Consider the following 21148-nt stretch of genomic DNA (forward strand, 5'->3'; position numbering starts at 1 on the left):
CCCTGACTTACAGTATATGTTTTTTCCTCTTCATTGCGCAATTTTCGGCTGGTGCGATTTATAATCCGAAAAATACGGTACATACCGTTTGTGACTTTTGTAAGATTAGGTATCATGAGATTCTTTTATGTTCCTTAGCTCAATAAGAAAAACCGGCAAACATTGGCATAAACCACAGTATACGAGGGCAAATTGTTGTTTTCCAAGGTAATTTTCCCCTTTTTTCACACAGGAGAGAGTTATATTTGTTGAGTTCAATCCTTCCCCTGAGACAAGGCCTACTGCTAAATGGAGACACGCAATATAAGTGCTGACAAACAGCACATTATCTCTAATTGGGGTAATCCAGTCATCACTTGAGTCCATCCAATAGGACCTTGTCAATTATGGTCCATCCCATAATCCCTCTGTTATCCCTCAAGTATCTCGTGACAATTATCCAATTGTTAACATGAACAGTAAACAAAATAGCTCTCTTTCATTCAATTCACATTATACTGTGTTGTCGTAATGAATTGTTTAATTTTTCAAAATTACCGTTTATTTCAGAGACAGGCCTTTGGACTTGACCTCGACAAAAATAATGGCACTTACAATCAGCAAGATTACACAAAAACATAAAACCAAATTCCACAAAAATCGCAGAGTGATGTGTAGTATGAAACAAGGAAGAATGACATTTTGGTGGGGTGCAAATACAGAACAGTTTTACCATTTTTAGCACTATAGTGGGGCTGTCCACCTCTTAGAATCATTTAATTATTTCAAGTCTATTAGTCACTCTCTGAGAAGCAGCTTTACACTAACAAATAGATGAATGTAGTAAATGGAACAATGATTTGTTGTCACTTTTATAGCCGGTTTAAGGGGCCTCTCTAATGTCTGGACATTGGAATTCATTTAATAATCTGGGACTTGAAAATTAAATCTGCAGAAAAATATTTCCTTCTAAACAGACATAGACATACAGTAGTTTTAGGTATATTTTCTTTCTTGCCTTTTTTTTTATTTATTTTTTTTAATTATTATTATTATTTTCTATTCCACATCTTAGTTTTAAGGGTGCTTGCTCAAGATACATGTTTAAGCTCCTTTGTAAAGATGTTCAGTAGGGTCTAGATCAGGACATACAGTACAACTTCTTTTTGCTATATTTCTGTGTAATTAATGGCATAAAATCGTCAAACAGAAGATCATTGTACATTGCAACTAAAGTGTTCTTCTTCTTAAATCCTCCAGAGGGCACTGTAAGATTAACTAAAGTTAACCACAAATACTATGGAATAAACTGCAGGAGTTCGATTTGGATCAACCAATTCTTTTGTTATGAATGAGTCTATGTAATGCTATCTGTCTAATCATACTGGACCCTCATTGTCGTCGTTATTTACTTGTATAAACTCTACGAACTAATGCAAACCTCCTGGGTTGTGTATTTGTGTTCATCTGTTTATTGCTTTACTGTAAAATTAATTATTGCATCTTTTTGTTTATCTGTGTGCTGTTGCAGCTGCTGCTGCTGCTACTGCTGTTGTAAATAAGAGCTGGTTTAACAATGTGCTATAGTGTAAGCCTCACCCTTGTTTTTGTTCAATAATAATAATAATAATAATAAGATTTTGCATACTGGTTGTATTTCATGATGCCCTTATTATTATTATCATCATTATTATTATCCAATATAAATGATACTGGATTTTAAAACACTAGGAGTCATAATATTCAATAGAAGGTTCTAAGAAAAATGTGACACTCACCAATACATTACATATTTTCATACGCCACAATGCTGAATACAAGTAGCATACACATTAACATCATTAAATAATTTGCCATAGCTGAAATATGCACTCGTTTGTAGTCACCTGTAATACCAATACTGGCCACTCAGTAGAAGCAGGCAGCCAAGAATCTGAAAAGGGAAATAAAAAATTTTAGGCCTTGGCTGACCAATACTGTTCACATAGTAAGCTGCCACACATAGGCTACCACTTCTGATTATCCCTCTGACCCCCATCCTTAATGATTTTAGGGCAACGTCCTCAGATTTATGATGAGAATGTGTAAATATCAACTGCTGTCATCTGAAGTAATTAGAAAGAGAAAAAAACTGAACGTTGCACTTCCATTAAAAAGCATTTGCCCTGCCTTCTATTAGTATTCTTTATTGCTGAAAATCATCAAATAATATAATGTCAAAGAATAATCTGAGTTAACAAAAAATATAATCATGAATAATAATAAATAAAATGCAGTTTTTAAATACTGAAATCAAACATTTTCTATAGACCCCACTCACCAACGTCACACAATGACGTGTCGCTGTATGGTGCCGCCATATTGTCCGTCATTGTGTGTCCGTATTCTCAATGGTCCCAATTTATCGTGCAATTTATAGTGCAATTCATGGAAGCCCCGGTACTTTCAGACGCTGTAAACTCATTGGATGTGTTGCATAAAAGGCGTTATGTGGAAAAGCTTCGGTCGATCCATTTGCCAGATCCATATTTGATGCCTAAATCGATATTTTTCGACCCGCTGTCTTCACCGTCTCTGCCTGACATCTGCTTCCCTGATATCTACAACTATCTTGTCCACAGAAACTCAGCCTATTCTCACGAAACTTTGAAAAACTTTAAGAGCAGCACTCTAAGCATCATGACCCCGTGTGACCCTTTACTTCCAATTTTCTAAAATGGAGACAATCGATAAAAAAAAAAAAGTTGACTGCGATGGCTGACGCTTCAAGGATAGGTGGATATTGGACTATTTGTTCAATAAAATACGCAACAACTGTGTCTCTCTCATTTGCAAAGAGACAGTCGCTGTTTTCAAAGAGTTCGATGTGACGCGATATTACCAAACAAGACACGCTGACATGTACGACAACATTACAGGGAAGATACGCAGCGAGAAATGAAAGCAACTTGAAGCTAGTTTACTTTCACAGCAGCAGTATTTCGCAAGAGCCCGAGTGTCGAAAGAGAACGCCACAAAGGCGAGATTGTTGAAATTATGAATAAAAAAATAATAATAATAAAGCAAATCTGACAGCCAGAAGGGCTTGCTAAAATTTGTTTAAATATATTGTTCAACGTAAATTAGCCAAGGTAGCCCCCCACATTTTTACCACACCAAATCTGGCCCCCTTTGCAAAAAGTTTGGACACCCCTGTTTAACTGATGATCCGTTGACGAGGCCAGCTTCTTTCACTTGTTACCAGCTAAATATTATTTAAAAAATTATGATGGTGGAAGAAATAAGCATCTTGAATTTCAAACTGTATGTTGTCGACAATTAGCCTCGCAATGATCTTAATTGTGGTTGTCAGCCCAAAACCCTCTAAATATATATTAAATGCATCTTACCAGATATAAAATGACTATTAAATCATCTCTGGTGATCGTTTGGTGCCCAGTATTCTCGTCGAATTGCAGCAGTCCATCTCGCTCTCCTCTCCGGTTCTCTCGGGATACGGTAGAACTTCAAGTCTCTCCGTCTATCTTCTCTGTTACTGCAACCAACCGCCACACACGCCCTCACCATTTTGATTATTAATGTTAGCGAGCAGAAAAACACGGCATAATAGGAGGAATTTACGTAGCGGTAATGCGTAAACACGACCAGCTGACGGACAATATGGCGCGGAGGCGTGGTTGTGACGACATGTGAGTAGGGTCTATAACTTCCATATATAATTTATAACTTTTTTATTCAATTATTTCAAGACAAAATGAAATACTGTCAGACTGCTCTGGTCTGAAAGTTGCAACAATTTTTCATAAAAAGGACACACACACACATCCCCACACACACGGATACTCAAATTGACAACATACCATAAGTATATTTTCTTTTCCTTAATGAAGTGCGAGTGACTCATGTTTAATTAGGGTTTCACACTCCCCTGTTGATGCTATGACTGAAAGTCTTGTTCCGAGGTCCTGAAGAATTTGTGAAGAGTGATGAGATTTTGGAATCATTCAAGAATTGACTTGAATTACAGTGGTACCTTGACACATGATCACTTCGACACACGTTGTTTTCGACATCCGACCTAAAATTTGACTCAGCATTTGTTTCTACATCCTAAGACATGCTCGAAATACCGAATTGGCCCGACTAGAAGACGGCCCAGATTATAAGACAACCCCTCTTTTTCAAGACTCAAGTTTGAAAATAGACTTTTTGAACACCAAATTAATTTTCATACAGAAAATAATTACAGTAGATCTGAAACAAATGATTATAACAATAAATTTGAGAGAAAAAGCATGTTGTTTTGCCTCATTCAAATCGTAATATCTGAACATTTAAATATGTAAATTAAAGTGCAATCACATTCGTAAATGAATGGCATCTGGTTTTTTCAAAATGTAAATATAAAATATCAAAAATGCAATAATTGCATTAACTATCAAAGGGAAGTCTAACTGTAGTCTCGAAACAAATCTGAATAAGGAAAAACATTGCAATAAAATAATGCAAACTGGTTAAACTAGTAGCTGAGATCTGTCATGACAGAACATCGCTTCAATGATATCTGGCGCCATCTAGCGTCGTGAATGGGGAGAGTAGCTGAGATCTGTCATAACAGAACATCGCTTCAATGATATCTGGCGTCATCTAGCCTCGTGAACGGGTATAATGTCTAGACCGCGAATATAAGACGACCCCCTCTTTTTCAATCTCATTTCAATGCAACAAACACAGTCTTATATTCAGGCCAATACCATGCGACGATTTATGACAGCGCTGCATTTTCTTTGTTTTCCCGCAAGGCGGACGTATGGCGGATTTTCTTGTGAGAGATATCAACATGGGTTCCAAGAATGTTAGTGCAGGTGGTGAAAAAAAAAGGAAAAAGGCGAGGCTTACCATTGAAATGAAAATGGAAATGATAGAAAATTTTGAGCGTGGTGCGCGCCTCCGTGAACTGGCTCGACAATACGGCCGTAGAATGTCTACGATCTCGACGGTCCTCCGCTGACCTCCATTTGCCAGTCTTTATAAGTTAAGGTGACAATTATTATTGTGGTATCATAGACAAAAAATCGCCAGCTTCATCAGGTTTTTAATCATTTATTTCAGAACGTGTGCAACACAACTTGCCTACTGTCCGCCGCAGCTGAACAAAGTGAAAGGAAAAAGTCCATCTCTCACTCTGTCAAGTCAGCCACACAGTGCATTCAGGTACACCATGAAAAAAACACATCCGCCACATTAGAACCCAATTCGTTACATTATTACAGGTATTATTATTATTATTATTATTGTTACTATTATTATATCATTATTCTGATTTTTATTCATAATTTATTTGTTTTGCTCTGTGTAATTGCTATTTGCAATAGTACCACTACCAGCAACATTTATTAAGGATTTAGTGTAGGTTTTCGGGCTGTGGAACGAATTAATGGAATTATAATGTATTCTTATGGGAAAATCCTGCTCGACATATGACCATTTCTACTTATAAACAAGGTCCTGAAACTAATTAACTTCGTATGTAGAGGTACCACTGTAATGTAATCCCCAGAGGCTTAAAGTTCAACAATGGAAGTTAAGTTGTGTATGATATGGTGTTTTGGTAAATGAATTTCCCTGGACCATCACAGGATACATGCAGCAGGTAAGACTGAACGTCAGGTAACTTTATGCTGTCTATCTGGATAGAAGAAAGAGCAATAATTTGGGTTTATCTGAATGAGCGCCGTGAGATACCTGGGCAGTTTTAATATGTGAGGAGTGACAGTACCAAGCTGAAATGTCTGGTGACCACAGATTTTTATTCTTAAAAGACACAGCAAGCAACAAGAACAGAATATTGAACAATTACAAATACATACGGAATACATTATATTTTGTTTTCTTAGGATGCAATGCGATAAACATATTACAATCAATACATCTTGGACATTTTCTTCTTGCATATTGACGACATGAGAGAATTATTAAAATGCCTTCTCATCCCGTTTTATCACTTTTTTTTTTACTGTTGTTTTGGATTTATTCTTTTACAATCATTACTTGTTCCACCATCATCGCAGCATCTGGATATAAAATACAGGGTATGTATTAGATATATCAGTAATAATGTAATACTAAAAACTGTGAATTAGCTCTGTGTATGAATTACAATAATTAAAAGGAATAGAGTCAACTCCCAACATTTCTTGCAAATTACCAGAAAGTTCAATCAGAGAAGCAGCATCTACAAAAATGAATGCATTACATCCACCACGATTAGCGAAATAAAAGGTCAACCCAAGTTAGCAATTGAAAAGCACCCTCACTGTTATACAAACAATAAATGTCAGTACTGTATTTTTGGTTTTACATTGTACAACTTAAAATAAAATGAAACTAGGCCTCCAAGCAGGTCTTAACAGGCACTCGCACCAGTACACAACTCAGGCAGCACACAATTTGGATGGTCCATTACTGGTGGTGGCAGATCATACAGGCACATTAGAAAAATATCTAGGCATAAATAACACGTATAACAGTACAATTGTTTTGGGGTTGTTTCATCTCCACAAATGTTGGCTGTTTTATATATATTTTTTTTTAACCTTTTGTTGATTATTTTGATCTTCATCAAAATTCCTTGTTCTGAGGTGGGTTAATTCATCTACACATGTACTAGGTTATTAATTTTACTCAAAATTGGTCATTGTTAGCGGGACTGATTTGCTTTGAATGTCATTGGGTCATTTCTTCAACAGACTTACATCCACCCAATAGACCTAAAATCTAAGCAACGGAATATTTGTAATGTAAAATGTATTCTCACAGACAGGTAATGCAATGATTTTGTGCACACTGTAACTAAAAATGCAATGTGCAAATACTATAAAATGTATTAAAAAATAAATTGTAGTAAATAATTACATGTAGGGCTAAATTGTGCAACTTAGCCCAGGCCCTGTGCACAAATTACCCTATGTCCACCATTGTGGAAAAATTGTGTCACAATGTTGTTTAGAGGTAGCACCATGTAAACTGTATAGAACCTTAGTGTAGCTTACTAAAGCACTAAAAGATATGTGAACTGTTTTGAAACTTAGTTCTGTTTTAAAATGTCAATAATTTTTAAAAATGTCAACAATTTTTTACTCCTTCAAATACGGCGATTAAAAAAACCCTTAATCTTAGAAATTTTACTTTGGAAAGGGAAAAAACAGTTTTAGAACATAAATGGGCTTGAACTTAAAGACTTGTAGGCTGTAATAAGCCACAATTGTTATCTTTTACTAAAATATGTTATTAGAAACACATAAAATACTGCAATAGATTTAAATTTCTATAAAATTTAGTAAATGTTTTGACCTATGGAGGGCGCTATATTTTATGCGCGCAATGGACGCTCGGGGTGATGACGTAGTTTGTCAATGTCACTAGACGAACACTATTGGTGTTCTGCAATCCATTCCTACTCGGCGAGACGTCTACATGATGCTCAGTGCACTTGCACAAGCATCCACATGCGCACATCGGTTAAAAGCACTGAGTACTCACTATTTTTGTTTTTATTGAGTTTTTTTTTTTACCTTTTCATTGCCTCAAAAATACTTTTTCCATGTATTTCCCTGTCATAAAGTTAAGTATTGTGTTTTCTTGTGGTAGCTTTAAAGCACACTGTAAAAAATTGCTGTAAATTTACGGCCAATTTTGAACACTAAAATACCGTTTTTGTGTTAAACAGTTTATTACTGTAGTTAGCAATGCATTGTGCGTTACCAGCATTAAAGCAACAAGACAAATGCTGTAAACGGTATGTTAATGTTTCGATTACATGACACTACCGTATTTTTTGGAAACTGAGTTTTGACTGGAAATTTGGAGCATGGTCAGAAATCTGACATCTTTTACATTATGGTAATATAGACTGTGTTTTTTGCCAGTTTAAATTAAAATAACTAGATACCGCAAATAATTTGCCATCAAATCCTGGAGGACATAATTAGCCATAATTTGGAAGTTGGAGACTCTTCAGAGGATGACTTTAGATGACATTTGATGCTCGTCAATGCTTGTTCTTTAACTTATATTGTGATTTATGTGTACCAATTTATAAACGGTGAGTTAATTAAGTCTTACTCATATTACCTAAATTATTGTATATTAAACTAAAGTTCTGAGGATTGCTGGATAGCGATATATAATATTGATGTTAATTCCTCTGGAGTGCCAGTAGAGGGCAGTTTTCTATTGTTTTGCAAAAGATGCAGCTGAGTGAATTTTTGGGGAACCTAAATAAAAGGTGTTTGCCAGTGAGCGGTTAAAAAGGCAAAATCCGAGTGTCTCATATGTATCCAACAGTGGAGTTACAATACGATAAAATTTATTTTTAATTATTTCTCTATTCATATTATTATTTATTTAATAAATTCATTCTGTTTATGTTTTGATTGTTGGTAGCTTTAAATTTTGATGTTGCAAATGTTAGCTAAATTCATTAGCGTTAGCCTCAGACTAAAACACAATCACATTGACGCAAATACCAGACTGGATGTTTTTTTGGCCAATAGGCTATATTATTATATTATTTGACGTCGCCTCCATTCTATTCTACTCATATGTTATATGTTTCTTGTTGTATCCCCACTCTGATCTAAACTGGCCCTTCTCCAAAAATTGTAGTATTCCATCACCCTGAAGACTGATTTACAGTATGCTTCTGTGTAGCGGTGACGGCGGACCTACGCCATTAACACAGATCTGATTATGACCCTACACCATAGCCTGACGTGCACCTCCAAAAAGTCCTGACTACACATCATGTCAACGCGCTTGACGTAAACGTCGAAGGACTGTGATTGTTCCGCTCAGAACATTGTTTCCGGTTCAGCACAACAACAACACCGTTTTCAAACATTCGCAAACGACTTCTGTGTCGCCTATGCTTCAACATTTGTACTGACAACATTTGTTGTTTAATATTAATCAGCTACAGCTGCAAATGCACACGTTTCATCTCCATTGCCATTGCTGTCAATGACCGGTGGAAAATAAAGGAATTCGACAAGAGTCCCCCAAAACCACACAAAGACAAAGCCACACCAATCTAGTGGTATGGCGGTGAATTACTGTGGAAACGTCACTGTCTGCGACAAACTTTGTCCCCACATCACACATGAGACCAATGTTTACGTTTGGAGTAAATTAGACAGGTGCTTTTTTTGCTTCATTTTTTTTTTCTTTTTACAAACTCTTACTTCTTCATATTGAAGAACCCATGCGAAGAATGGGAGTATTATGGACAATGATTTTTCACGCATTGTAAAGTCAAACCCTGATAAACATCAACAAAAAAGTTTGAGCAGACAACCAGGGCGTGAACTGGAAAATCACCGGCATGCAAGCACTATGTTTGATGTTATGATACACACTGTGCATCGTTTCGATGCACAGCTGGAAGAGATTAGCCAATCAACCCATGAGCAACCCAGAGCTATAAAAGCATGAAAGGAAGATGGCAGCCTGGTTTGGCTATTGACACTTGCAGTCCTGTGCAGCTGGAGACGTTGGCAAAAGATAACCAGAGAGGCAGTCGGTAAGCAGCAGAATTAAAAGATGAAATGTGCCAGCAGCGGCCATTAACACATGGCTTGACTCACCGGTGAAAATGTTTGGACAATTGTAGTATATTGTTTAGGGGTAATTTGGGATTTGTCCTTGACCGATCACCACTTCTAACCCAGCCTGCCTGCCTGACCCGACTACGCCAGAGTTCCAGCCCAATCAACTTGCTCAGCCTGTCCTGCTTGACCAGACTATGCCAGCACTCCATTGAGCTCAACCTGTCCTGCTTGACCCGATTACGGCAGATCTCCAGCCTGCTCAGCCCGACCTACACGACCCGACTGCACCATCTCTCTAGTTCCTGTCCGTTTTCACTGCCTGCCAACAAGATGAAATAAAACCTGTTCTGTTTCGCACCTGACATCAGCATTTTTTTCTGTACTAGACGGAAATATATGCATTCATAGACTGTAAAGTCGTTTTCCCAAATACCGTTAAAACACAGTATATCGTTAAAAACTCAGCGCACTGCAGCTCCTCAGTTGCCTGCTCTTTACTGTGAATTCTGGTAATACAGGAATATAGTTTTCCTGGATTAGACTACTACTGTTAAATATTTTTACATTACCAAGACTGTAAAATAAGTCTGATAATGGCAATTCTGCTGACGGACTTTTACTGTATTTTCTATAAATACAGGAATCAACCGTTTTTCTGGATTACGGACTATTACTGTGAAACATTTTTACATTACCAAGACTGTAAAATAACAGTCTGGTAATGGCAATCCTGCTGACAGATTTTTACTTTATTTTCTATAAATACAGCAATCAGTTTTTCTGGATAACGGACTTTTACTGTGAAACATTTTTACATTACCAAGACTGTAAAATAACAGTATATAAATGGCAACCCTGTTGCCAGCTCTTTACCGTTATTTTACACTGAAATTTTTTACAGTGCAGGTTGTTGATCTGTTGACCACATTAGTCACGTAGGTATTTAAACCACCCTTATTTGATATTACTATATTTAAATATTTTCTTAAGGCATTTTTATGACCTTCCGCCTGTATGCATCTAAACAAAACAAGCTGAATGCGCACGGTAGTACTTTGAGTGTTAAAATTGCCTTCTTGTAAGACGTTTCACCAGTGTAGCACATTTTGGCGGAACACCGGTTTTGTCATACTCTCGTCTCGTCTCGTCTCATCGAGTCGTTCCTGTTCATTTTGCTTTTGCTGCTTGTTTTGTGAAATATCGACAGTGCTGTCATGCTCATTAATGTTCCTCTCGGGTTCAAATGGTAAATGGTGTTATACTTATATAGCGCTTTTCCACCTTTCAAGGCACTCAAAGCGCTTTACGCTATCTCGCCATCCACCTACTGGTGACGCAGCACCAGGAGCAATGTGGGGTTCAGTGTCTTGCTCAAGGACACTTAGACGAGTTCATCAGGGCAGAGACTTGAACCAACAACCTCTGGGTTGGGGGACAACTACTCTACCACTGAGCCACGCTACCCCCAAATTGAAAGGGTTGAACAGATGACATGTTTTTGTCGCTAGAGTCATACGCTGTAAGCCAGGCAGCTCAACCCAGTGATGTCACCGCCCTGTGACGTCAACAACAATGGTGACCTACTAGTTAAGCTAATTTTACAAATTGTATTTAAAAACGAAAACATCAAGAGGGGTTTTAATATCAAATTATTTTAACTCATAATAACATTCATTTTATAAGAACTACAAGTCTTTCTATCCGTTGATCTCTTTAACTATCAAGCCATCAACTCTTTTCAGGATTACTGAAAATGACTTTTCTACCCCAAAAATGTAATCACGTGATCAATTTTTTCTATGGTTTTCTACCATAACAAGGTTGGCACAATTTCACTCCTGTCACAACTCACTCCACTTTTCCTAACTGTATTTTAATGTGCAGTTATGCACACATCATGCAGTTTAATGCTTCAGTTATTATACTGCCATGTGTTAGGATTTTTTCCTCCATATCGGTTATTGTGAGCAGGCATCTGGAAAAATTACCGGACCAAAATTGATTGTATAGCCCCAGCATTTGCAGACACTACATAATAAAACAGTTGAAACAACTCAGAATTTTTCTTGATTTGCCCTGACATTTAACCCATCTTTTGGGTTAATAAACTAATTTAGGGTGCAAAGGTTAATCCCAAAATGAATGGTGATGTTACAGTATATTTTTTTTACACAAGCTACCTGCTTGGCTTTATCACATCATTTTTTTCCCCTTCCCAACCTCCACTTTAAACTGTCATTCCCCTTGTGTGTCCATCTAAGAGACAGCAGGCACTCTAGTTACTGTGGAAATTGTGGAAATTTCTGCCACAGAGCTCATGGAGGATGCTGTAATTGTTGCAGTGGTTCTGGGGAATTGCAGGTCTGTCGAGGATGACCGATTGCATGCCGAGACACAGAAGTGCAAATCAGCGGCGGTATGAGAAATCTGTAAGCATGAAGGCTGAGGAGAAATCTTCAACAAGGGGAAAGAGTGGCAATGTCATTGAACAAACACAGGTCATAGTGAAATGCATCAACAAGATGATGAGAGAGGAGGACCTAAACGACTGTTTTGCATAACTGGATAGAACATAGCTGAAGCCTGAAGCATTTTATGGATGATCATGACCAACTTTTAGGATCATCTGTTTATAATTAGTAAATCTACAGTACATCATATTGTTTGAATACATTCTGATTCGATGACATTCCACTTTCATCAAAATAGAAATGCTAGTAATAAATGAGGCACACAGCTTTTGATCATCATTCTGGAAATGATAAACTGTGCCTGTGCAAACCTCTTTACATTTCTAACATTCAGTCTTCACTGGTTCTTCCATATACAGTATCTCCTCTTTGCAGATTAGACTCACAAAATACTGCATGTATTTTCGAGCAAGCCTTTAAATTGCAAATTGATTGGGTAACATTTGCAAATTAACATACCTGGCTGCTCTGGGGATGGTGGGACACCTGACTTTGAGGGGCAACCTCAGTTGGCATTGACCTCCCTGTACGACGAGCACTAGGGTCAGCTTCATCCACACCATTGGCTTTGCACCTTATGGTCTTTACACACAGCACCTACAGCACCATGACAACTGAGTGTTAATCATTTAACCACACATATGCTGCACTCAAAGACGACTCAAAACCTGTAACAGAACACGTACCATTTATCTTCCTGTGCTTTATTACTGGACCTGCACTTTACACAGATGATCAATTTTGAATCATTTCCCCCTCACCCAGCATCACAGGATGCCCCACAGTTCACTTTCTAATATCAGTTCTTGTTGAATGTCGATTACAGTGGGGAGAACAAGTATTTCATACACTGCCAATTTTGCTGGTTTTCCCACTTGCAAAGCATGTAGAGGTCTGTAATTTGTATCATAAGTTCTCTTCAACTGTGAGGGACGGAATCTAATACAAAAAAAACAGAAAATCACGTTGTATGATTTTTAAATAATACATTTGCATTTAATTGCATGAAATAAGTATTTGATACATCACAAAAATCGAACTTAATATTTGGTACAGAAACCTTTGTTTGCTATTACAGATACCAAACGTTTCCTGTAGTCCTTTACAAGGTTTGCACACACTGCAGCAGGGATTTTGGCCCACTCCTCCATGCAGATCTTCTCCAGAGCCTTCAGGTTTCGGGGCTTTCAGCTCCCTCCATAGATTTTCAATCGGGTTCAGATCTGGTGACTGGCTAGGCCACTCCAGGACCTTAAGATGCTTCTTATGGAGCCACTCTTTAGTTGCCTTGGCTGTGTGCTTTGGGCAGAGGCGTCGCGTCCCATTAGGCAAACCAGGCAATTGCCTAGGGCCCCGAGCCAGCAGGCCCCCAGATTTAGCTCACGCGGCTTTACTGCACTGTCCCAGTGACAAATGTAGGGAGTGTTTCAATACCATGGAATCATTTGGCAGATTATGTAAGGATTCTGTTATCAATTCCAATCAGCACTAACCAGGTCACGTAGATTATACATGTTTAAGAAAGTCCAATCAGCTATTAATACCACATGATTGTTTAAAGACTCACCAAGTACTCTCTGGAAAGTCCTTGCCGAGTTGTTTTATGTTGATTTTCACAGGCCACCTCATTATTCATGTGACTACTTAAAAAGAAATGGGGATTTTTCCCAAAAAGTCTATTAATGGGTCTATCGTATTCCTCATCGAATAGTCTATCAGAAAAATATGACATATATGCATCTAAAATAATCCTAAACAATTTTATCAGCAAATTTAGTGCTCATTTCGGTCGGTAGTCCACCAATCAGTGGTTTTTAAGGAATAATTTGAATTTGGTGGGTCGTAGGGCCAATTTGACTACTGATTTCACACAAAGGTATATACCTCTGCATCCGATGGTGGTATTTTTGTGTTGCTACTCTTTCTTCTATTGCTCCAAGTCCAACTGTCCACCTTACTTGCACACGCTCGAAGGGCCCCATGTTGCTTGTTGCCTGGGGCCCCCGGGGACCCTTCCTATGCCTCTGGCTTTGGGTTGTTTTCATGCTGGAAGACCCAGCCACGACCCATCTTCTGGGCTCTCACTGAAGGAAGGAGGTTGTCAGCCAAGATCTGGCGATACATAGCCCCATCCATCCTCCCCTCAATACGGTGCAGTCGTCTTGTACCCTAGGCAGAGAAGCAGCCCCAAAAAAATGTTTCGTCCTCCATGCTTCACGGTTGGGATGGTGTTCTTGGCATTGTACTCATCCTTCTTTTACGACGAGCCGAGTTTAGACCAAAAACTTCAATTTTGGTCTCATCCGACCACATGACCTTCTCCCATTGCTCCTCTGGATCATCCAGATGGTCTGTGGCAAACTTCAGACGTGTCTGGACATGCACTGGCTTCAGCAGCGGGACCTTGCGTGCGCTGTAGGATTTTAATCCATGACGGCGTAATGTGTTTCCGATGGTTTTCTTCGAGACTGTGGTTCCAGCTTTCTTCAGGTCATTGACCAGGTCCTGCCGTGTAGTTCTGGGCTGATCCCTCACCTTCCTCATGATCAGTGATGCCCCACGAGGTGAGATCTTGCATGGAGCCCCAGAACGAGGCAGATTGACCGTCAACATGAACTTCTTCCATTTTCTAATAATCGCTCCAACAGTTGTTACCTTCTCACCAAGCTGCTTGCTTCTTTTCCTGTAGCCGATCCCAGCCTTGTGCAGGTCTATTATTTTATCCCTGATGTCCTTACACAGCTCTTTGGTCTTGGCCATTGTGGAGAGGTTGGAGTTTGTTTGTTTGAGCATGTGAACAGGTGTCTTTTATACAGGTAACAAGTTCAAACAGGTGCAGTTACTTCCGGTAATGAGTGGAGAACAGGAGGGGTTCTTAAAAAAGAACTAAGAGCCGAAATATTTACTAGTTGGTAATGTATCAAATACTTATTTCATGCAGTTAAATACAAATGTATTATTTAAAAATTATACAATGTGATTTTCTGGATTTTTGTATTAGATTCCGTCCGTCACAGTTGAAGAGAACTTATGATACAAATTACAGACCTCTACATGGCTTGCAAGTGGGAAAACCAGCAAAATCGGCAGTGTATCAAATACTTGTTCTCCCTACTGTGCATATTTTGATGCAAGATGATTCATTATCAAAAGCCACTTGTCTTGTTGAGTAAGGCTATCTTGTAATTTGACATCCATCTTGAAGATGAGACACAACCAATCAATCGATTTAGATGAAAGATTAGTCATCAGTATACATACTTTTCTAAAGCTCTGTTTGAAGTTGTCACAGAGGAAACCGTAGAGCAGAGGGTTGGCACAGGAGTTGGCGTATGACAAGATGACTGCGAAGAAGTATATTCCTGCAGTTGCGCTAGACTCTGGGATGATGACTACAAGGTTGATGATGTTGATGATGAAAAACGGCAGCCAGCAGAGGACGAACACCACCACGATAACCACAACCATCCGAGTCACTTTACGCTCTGAACGCCGTCGTGAGGTGAGGCCTGCACGCTCTCCCGAGGACTTCACCTGCATTGAAATAAAGATATATCAGGAAGTATGATCAAGAGTATGCACACACACACTTGCACACCCCTGCACACCCACACACCTTAATTACTATCAGCAGATAGCAGAGGCAGATGATGAGCACAGGTCCAAAGAAGCCTAATGTAGAGGTGTAGAGAATGAAGGCTGTTGACCATACATCTGTTGGTTCTGGCCAGATCATGTTGCATGAGTTAAATGTGTCCTAGAGGGAAATTGCAGATCAAGAGGGATAAAAGAAAACTGTTAATTTATTAATTTTGTTTGAAAGACTTCAAATGTAAATTTATATACAGTATATTACTCAAATCCATTTATCTATTAGAGATGCACCGAAAATTCAGTTAATGAATCGAACCAAATATGACTAAAACCTTTCCAAAAAGGTTAAACCGAAATAACATTACCAAAACCAGTTCATCAGTCTGTCCTTGTCTGTCTGTCTACAAAAATACATTATTGGTCTTTTTCACAATATTCTAATTTTCTGACTTGTACCTGTTATTATTTTTGCTTGATTTAATTTTAGTAGGAGTCAAAAAGGAAGGGACAGTCAGGGGACGAGAAACCAAGCAGACAAGGATGAGTCCTATATAGAAAGTTAAGAATCAATATATGGAATTGATGGAATCAAGGGAGTAGGTTTGGTCTCAACATTGGTCAGGACGATATAACAGCATAACCTGCATGTACACTTTCTGCTTGGGACGGGACATTAATAAGACCAAACAGATTGGGTGAACAGGGATCAGGCCTACAATTCTCACAAATATGAACCCAATTAATTGATAGGCTAAATGATCAATGCAAAATACATCTGTATTGACTGATACTAACTTTCATATGTATTGGTTCAGATAATACACCATCCAAACCTTTGTTTTCAAAAACTACTAAAGAGACATTCTTTAAAAATTTGAAAATAAATGGATTTTATTAGCACATTTAAATTACAATATTTGAATATAACTGAAATTATACTGACATACACAATAAATACTAACTTGTTAATAATCTCTTAACTATCCAGAAATTTAAAAAAAAAAAAAAAAAAAAAAGCATTTGTCTTAAGACCACTCCACATTGGCTAATTAAATTAAAAATAACTTAAAAACGTCTTAGTCAGGGAGAAGCAAAAAAAAAAAAAAAAAAAAGCCAAAAAAAAAAAAAAGAAGAAGAAAAAAAGGAGCCTTCCTTCATGTTGAATACTACTGCTTTTGCCCACTGCCAAACTCAACAAAAAATGAAAGCTCCTTTAGGCTGCTTTAAGAACACATAAAATCAAAAGGAAAATTGGGGAGAAGGCGGTAAACCTCGATTCACTACCTTTCTCACAGTTTAATTAACGTTAACAGTAGGAAACACATACAAGCGAACACCTCTCTAAGCAGCTTCAGGTTCAGGTCCAGGTTGGATTTTCAGCAGCAAAATTAGTGGTGTGTTCCCCACCTCCACAACATTGACGTCTTTTTCCGTTTTACAGTGGCTGCTGCTGTTGTCCCATAAAAACTTCTAGTATCTCTCCTATTCTGTCAGTGCTGTGAGTGCGTTTGTGTGAGGGAGTCAAATCATCAGCCAATCAAACAAACAAAAAAGGGCTGGTACATTCAGCATGTGAAGATGAAAGTCTGAACATAATGAAAATAATTCACTTACTAATGGTAGGGTCATTTCTATCCTTACAACATATGGGAAGACAATCTAAATTACCTAAATAACTGAAGTCATTCTATACTGCAAATAAGGTTGCTTAATAGTTGATGGGGATAATTTCAGCTTCCTGATAATTTGGTCGTGTTATGTCCCTACCGTCCTACATGCAAACCTACGCCCTTGGATGGAATCATCACCTATGGAAACATTAAGCAAGACATATTTGTCAGAAAGCCACTATTTCCTCTCAATCAATCAGACACTCCTTGCTACCACCTGTTCATGTGAATCATCATCTTTTTCAGAATTGAGGGGGCTGAAAACCTCTGAAGCTGTGAAATGAGAGATTGATACATCTTCATAAAAACAGAACCTTATCAATTCAAAGTGTCAAAGCAGGGGATGTGACAAGCCATTGTAGAATTGCTTTATCCGGAACATCACGCGTTAATTCCTAGCCATTTCTGTATGGGCATCTTTTCTAGTATTTCACTGCATCCAGGCCAAATGATATTTTAGCATTTCTTGAATTAATACTTAGTTGCTGAATGTAATCAGAATGTGAGGGAAAACTATACTCAATTTACATAAGCAAAGCCTTCGAATTAGGGTGCCCTTTATAGGTTTAATTGACCTAACTAAAGTGGCTATAACAGTGACCCTGCATATTTGAATTTTATCATTGTATACAAATGTCTAAAAAGGGATGAAATTATGTTTTAACACAAGGGCATAGGTTTGGGCTCAACATTGGTGGGGACGATGTAACCTGTACGTAGACTTTTTGCTGGGGACATTCGTAATTATCAATGCAAAATAAATCTGTATTGACTTGACAAAAAGAAACATTTGAAAACTGCCAGAAAAAATGTCCGTATTTTATGAGCAAATTTAAATTGCATTATTTGAACATCACTAAAATAATATTAACACACACAATAAATAAAAGCTTGTTAATCATCTCTTAACTATCCAGGAATGCAAAAACCCCCCCCCCACATTTTTCTTATGACCAATCAACATTGTCTAATTAAAGAAATTAAATATACGTCTTTCTCAGGGAATAACAAAAAAATAAATAAAAATGGAGATGCCCTTCAGGTAAAACACTACTGCTTTTGTCAACAAGCACAGCCAAACTCAACAAAAACATGAAAGCTCCTGGGCTGCTTTAAGACCACATACATTTCCCACAGTTTATTTCACGTCAGCAGTAGAAAACACATAAAGGAGGACACACAGAAGCAGTAGAAAACACATAAAGGAAGACACACAGAGTTTTGCAGGTTAGCAAGTTCACACAGTTTAATGTCATGCTAACTGATGCAGGTTGGACTTTCAGTTGCAAAATTAGTGGTGTGTTCCCCACTTCCACAAAATTGAAGTCTTTTTTTTTCTTAAAGTGACTGCTGCTGGCTGAAAAAAAACTTGTAATAATAAAAAAGAAATTAAAGGTGGGGTCAGTTACAACAATTAAAACATGTGGGCAGACAATCTAAATGGCCTGTATCACTGAAGTCATTATACAACGCAAATAAGGTTGTTTGAAAGTTGGTGGGTGTGAGAGAATTTTATTTATGCTTAAAACACAACCATTATACATCATATTTTGTATGCATTTGTTATGCTTGCATGAGAACATTATAGCCTAGAGTATCATTGTTATATTAATCTATTGTAATCTTTTTGAGTGTGCCTTCTCATGGCCTTGACTGTATCACCATATGCCCAAATATGGACTGTTATGTTCCTGTTTTTCAATATGCCCTGAATGAATACAAGGGAGAACTCTGTTTTCTTATCTTTGTTCCAGCGGGGACCGGTGCTCAAGGTCTCAGCTCAAAGATGTTTTTGTATGGTAAAATACCCAGGCTTGTGAGATGATGAGTTTCGTTTCTTGGAAAATTTTCGTTTCAACGTGGGCTTCGGCACCGCCCTTTTCAACAGTATAAAGGTCCAGCTTCTATTGTACAGCTTCGTACTTTCTGGGTGATCACAACTTCTGGCTGGGTCACATCATTTTGTACCCATGAGCTCTTGTTTATAAAGTCTTCAAAGAAAATCAATCCATGGTTGGGGTCGTATTTATTTCTCTAATCGAGCCATCGAGGTAACACTTGGAGTTCAAACTTGAGCTTCCCTAACAGTGGGGACAATTTGAGCATCCTGAAAATTTGGTAGTGTTTTGTCCCTACTGTCCCTATGCAAACATACGCCCATGTTTTAACAATTCAAGGGAAGCAGCAACAAAACATTAGACTACTCAAAAACTAATCTAAATCTAAATATTTGTCATCAAGGGATTGACAAAAGTGCAAAACTGCATTTGCATTTTGTGCATGTTTGCTTATTACTGTTTAAATTTATTTATTTTAAGTTATTGGCGTGATGAGAATTTGAGTGGAATTCCAGTGATGCATACCTGCACGTCCGAGAAGATGACCACAGGCAGGACCACCACAAATGACACAGCCCACACTGCTGCGCTGACCGCTTTGGCCACGCGTGTGTGCCTCCACTTAGAACTACGGATCGGGTGCACCACGGCAAGGTAGCGGTCAATGGACATGACAGTGAGGCAGAAAATGGACGTGAACTGATTCATGGAGTCTGCGGTCATGACGAGCCGGCACAGGATGGATCCGAAGGGCCAGTAAGAGAGCACATTCTGTGTCGTGAGGAAAGGCAGCCCGATAATGTAGAGCTCGTCGGCGATCGCTAAGTTGAGAATGTAAATGTTGGTCACCGTTTTCATTTTGGCGTGGCGCAGCACCACGTAGATGACCAGACTGTTGCCGGCCAGACCTACGAGGAAGACGGTGATGTAGATGACCGCCGTCAGCAGGGTGCTGCTCCCCTGGAAGGGGACGCTCTGCGTGAACACCTCAGGGGAGACGTTGGTGAAGGCAGAAAGAGCACAATATGAAGAACAATTCAGCAGCCCCGATTGTTCCATTTTCGAGTCCAGGGATGGTTCGGATGTCGATTTCACTTTTTAATGTCCAGATTACGCCAGAGTAGTCAATCGCGCAGAATGAAGAAAGAACGTCTGGTAGCCCAGGAGACGAAGCGCATGGACGAGAGATTTCCCAAAGCAGGTGTTTAGCATCCTATTAGAAGCAAAGACCTGTTTTTTTATACTCCTATAGAATTACGAGGCTGAAGCATCTGCAGTGTTTTCGCTTCTCTATAATTGTGGTGACTGATGCTGCTCCAGCTGTGCGTCAATGGTCAGAGTCGGTGTCATACGCGCAGCTTTTACGCACGAGAGAGCGACTGTTTTCACCATAGGTTGGTCTCTTGAACAACAACCACATCTCAATTATCTGATTTGATGATTGTTCAAAATAGCAGACCTTAAATGTTTTGAACGAAATGCTTTGCATATAATTTAAGCAATTTGTATGTCTTTTATGAGCAGACACTTAGGGAGTTTGTATGTCAATTTCAAGAGTGGAGACAGACAGGAATGTTAAAAAATATTACATTTGTCCCCAGACTAAATATAATACAGTAACTCGTGAAAAAGGGATACAATTATGTATATATGTTTTTAACTGATTGGTCAAGAAATACATGTGAAATATATTGTACACTGTGGTATGAAAAAGTATCACCATCAAATGTGATCTGATCTTTGTCAAAATCACACAGAGTGTCAAAAAGAGTTTCTGCTTTAACTAAAACCACCCAAATACTTATAGGTTTTCATATTAGTATACAAACAATGACAGAAGGGGGAAAATAAGTAAGCGAACCATCACATCACACATTTTGTGCAGCCCCACCCCCTTTGGCAGCAATAACTTCAACCAGACACTTCCTGTAGCAGCAGATCAGTCTGACACATTGATCAGGACTAATATTGGCCCATTCGTCTCTACA

At 38.4% G+C, this 21148-nt stretch overlaps 1 protein-coding gene across 1 annotated transcript; it reads right to left on the reverse strand.

The window, feature by feature from the left end:
• Window positions 1-11843: 11843 nt before the first annotated feature.
• Window positions 11844-20466, reverse strand: LOC130921085 (somatostatin receptor type 5). Its single transcript, XM_057844728.1, has 5 exons — window positions 19686-20466; window positions 15675-15815; window positions 15320-15592; window positions 12518-12655; window positions 11844-12041 (listed from the first exon to the last, which is right to left on the reverse strand). Exons 1-5 carry the CDS (start codon window positions 20217-20219, stop codon window positions 11844-11846), a joined length of 1284 nt encoding a protein of 427 aa, XP_057700711.1. The 5' UTR covers window positions 20220-20466.
• Between the last annotated feature and the right edge of the window lie 682 nt (window positions 20467-21148).

This window comes from Corythoichthys intestinalis, chromosome 8 (genome assembly GCF_030265065.1).
Source record: "Corythoichthys intestinalis isolate RoL2023-P3 chromosome 8, ASM3026506v1, whole genome shotgun sequence".
In the NCBI taxonomy this organism is placed as follows: Eukaryota; Metazoa; Chordata; class Actinopteri; order Syngnathiformes; family Syngnathidae; genus Corythoichthys; species Corythoichthys intestinalis.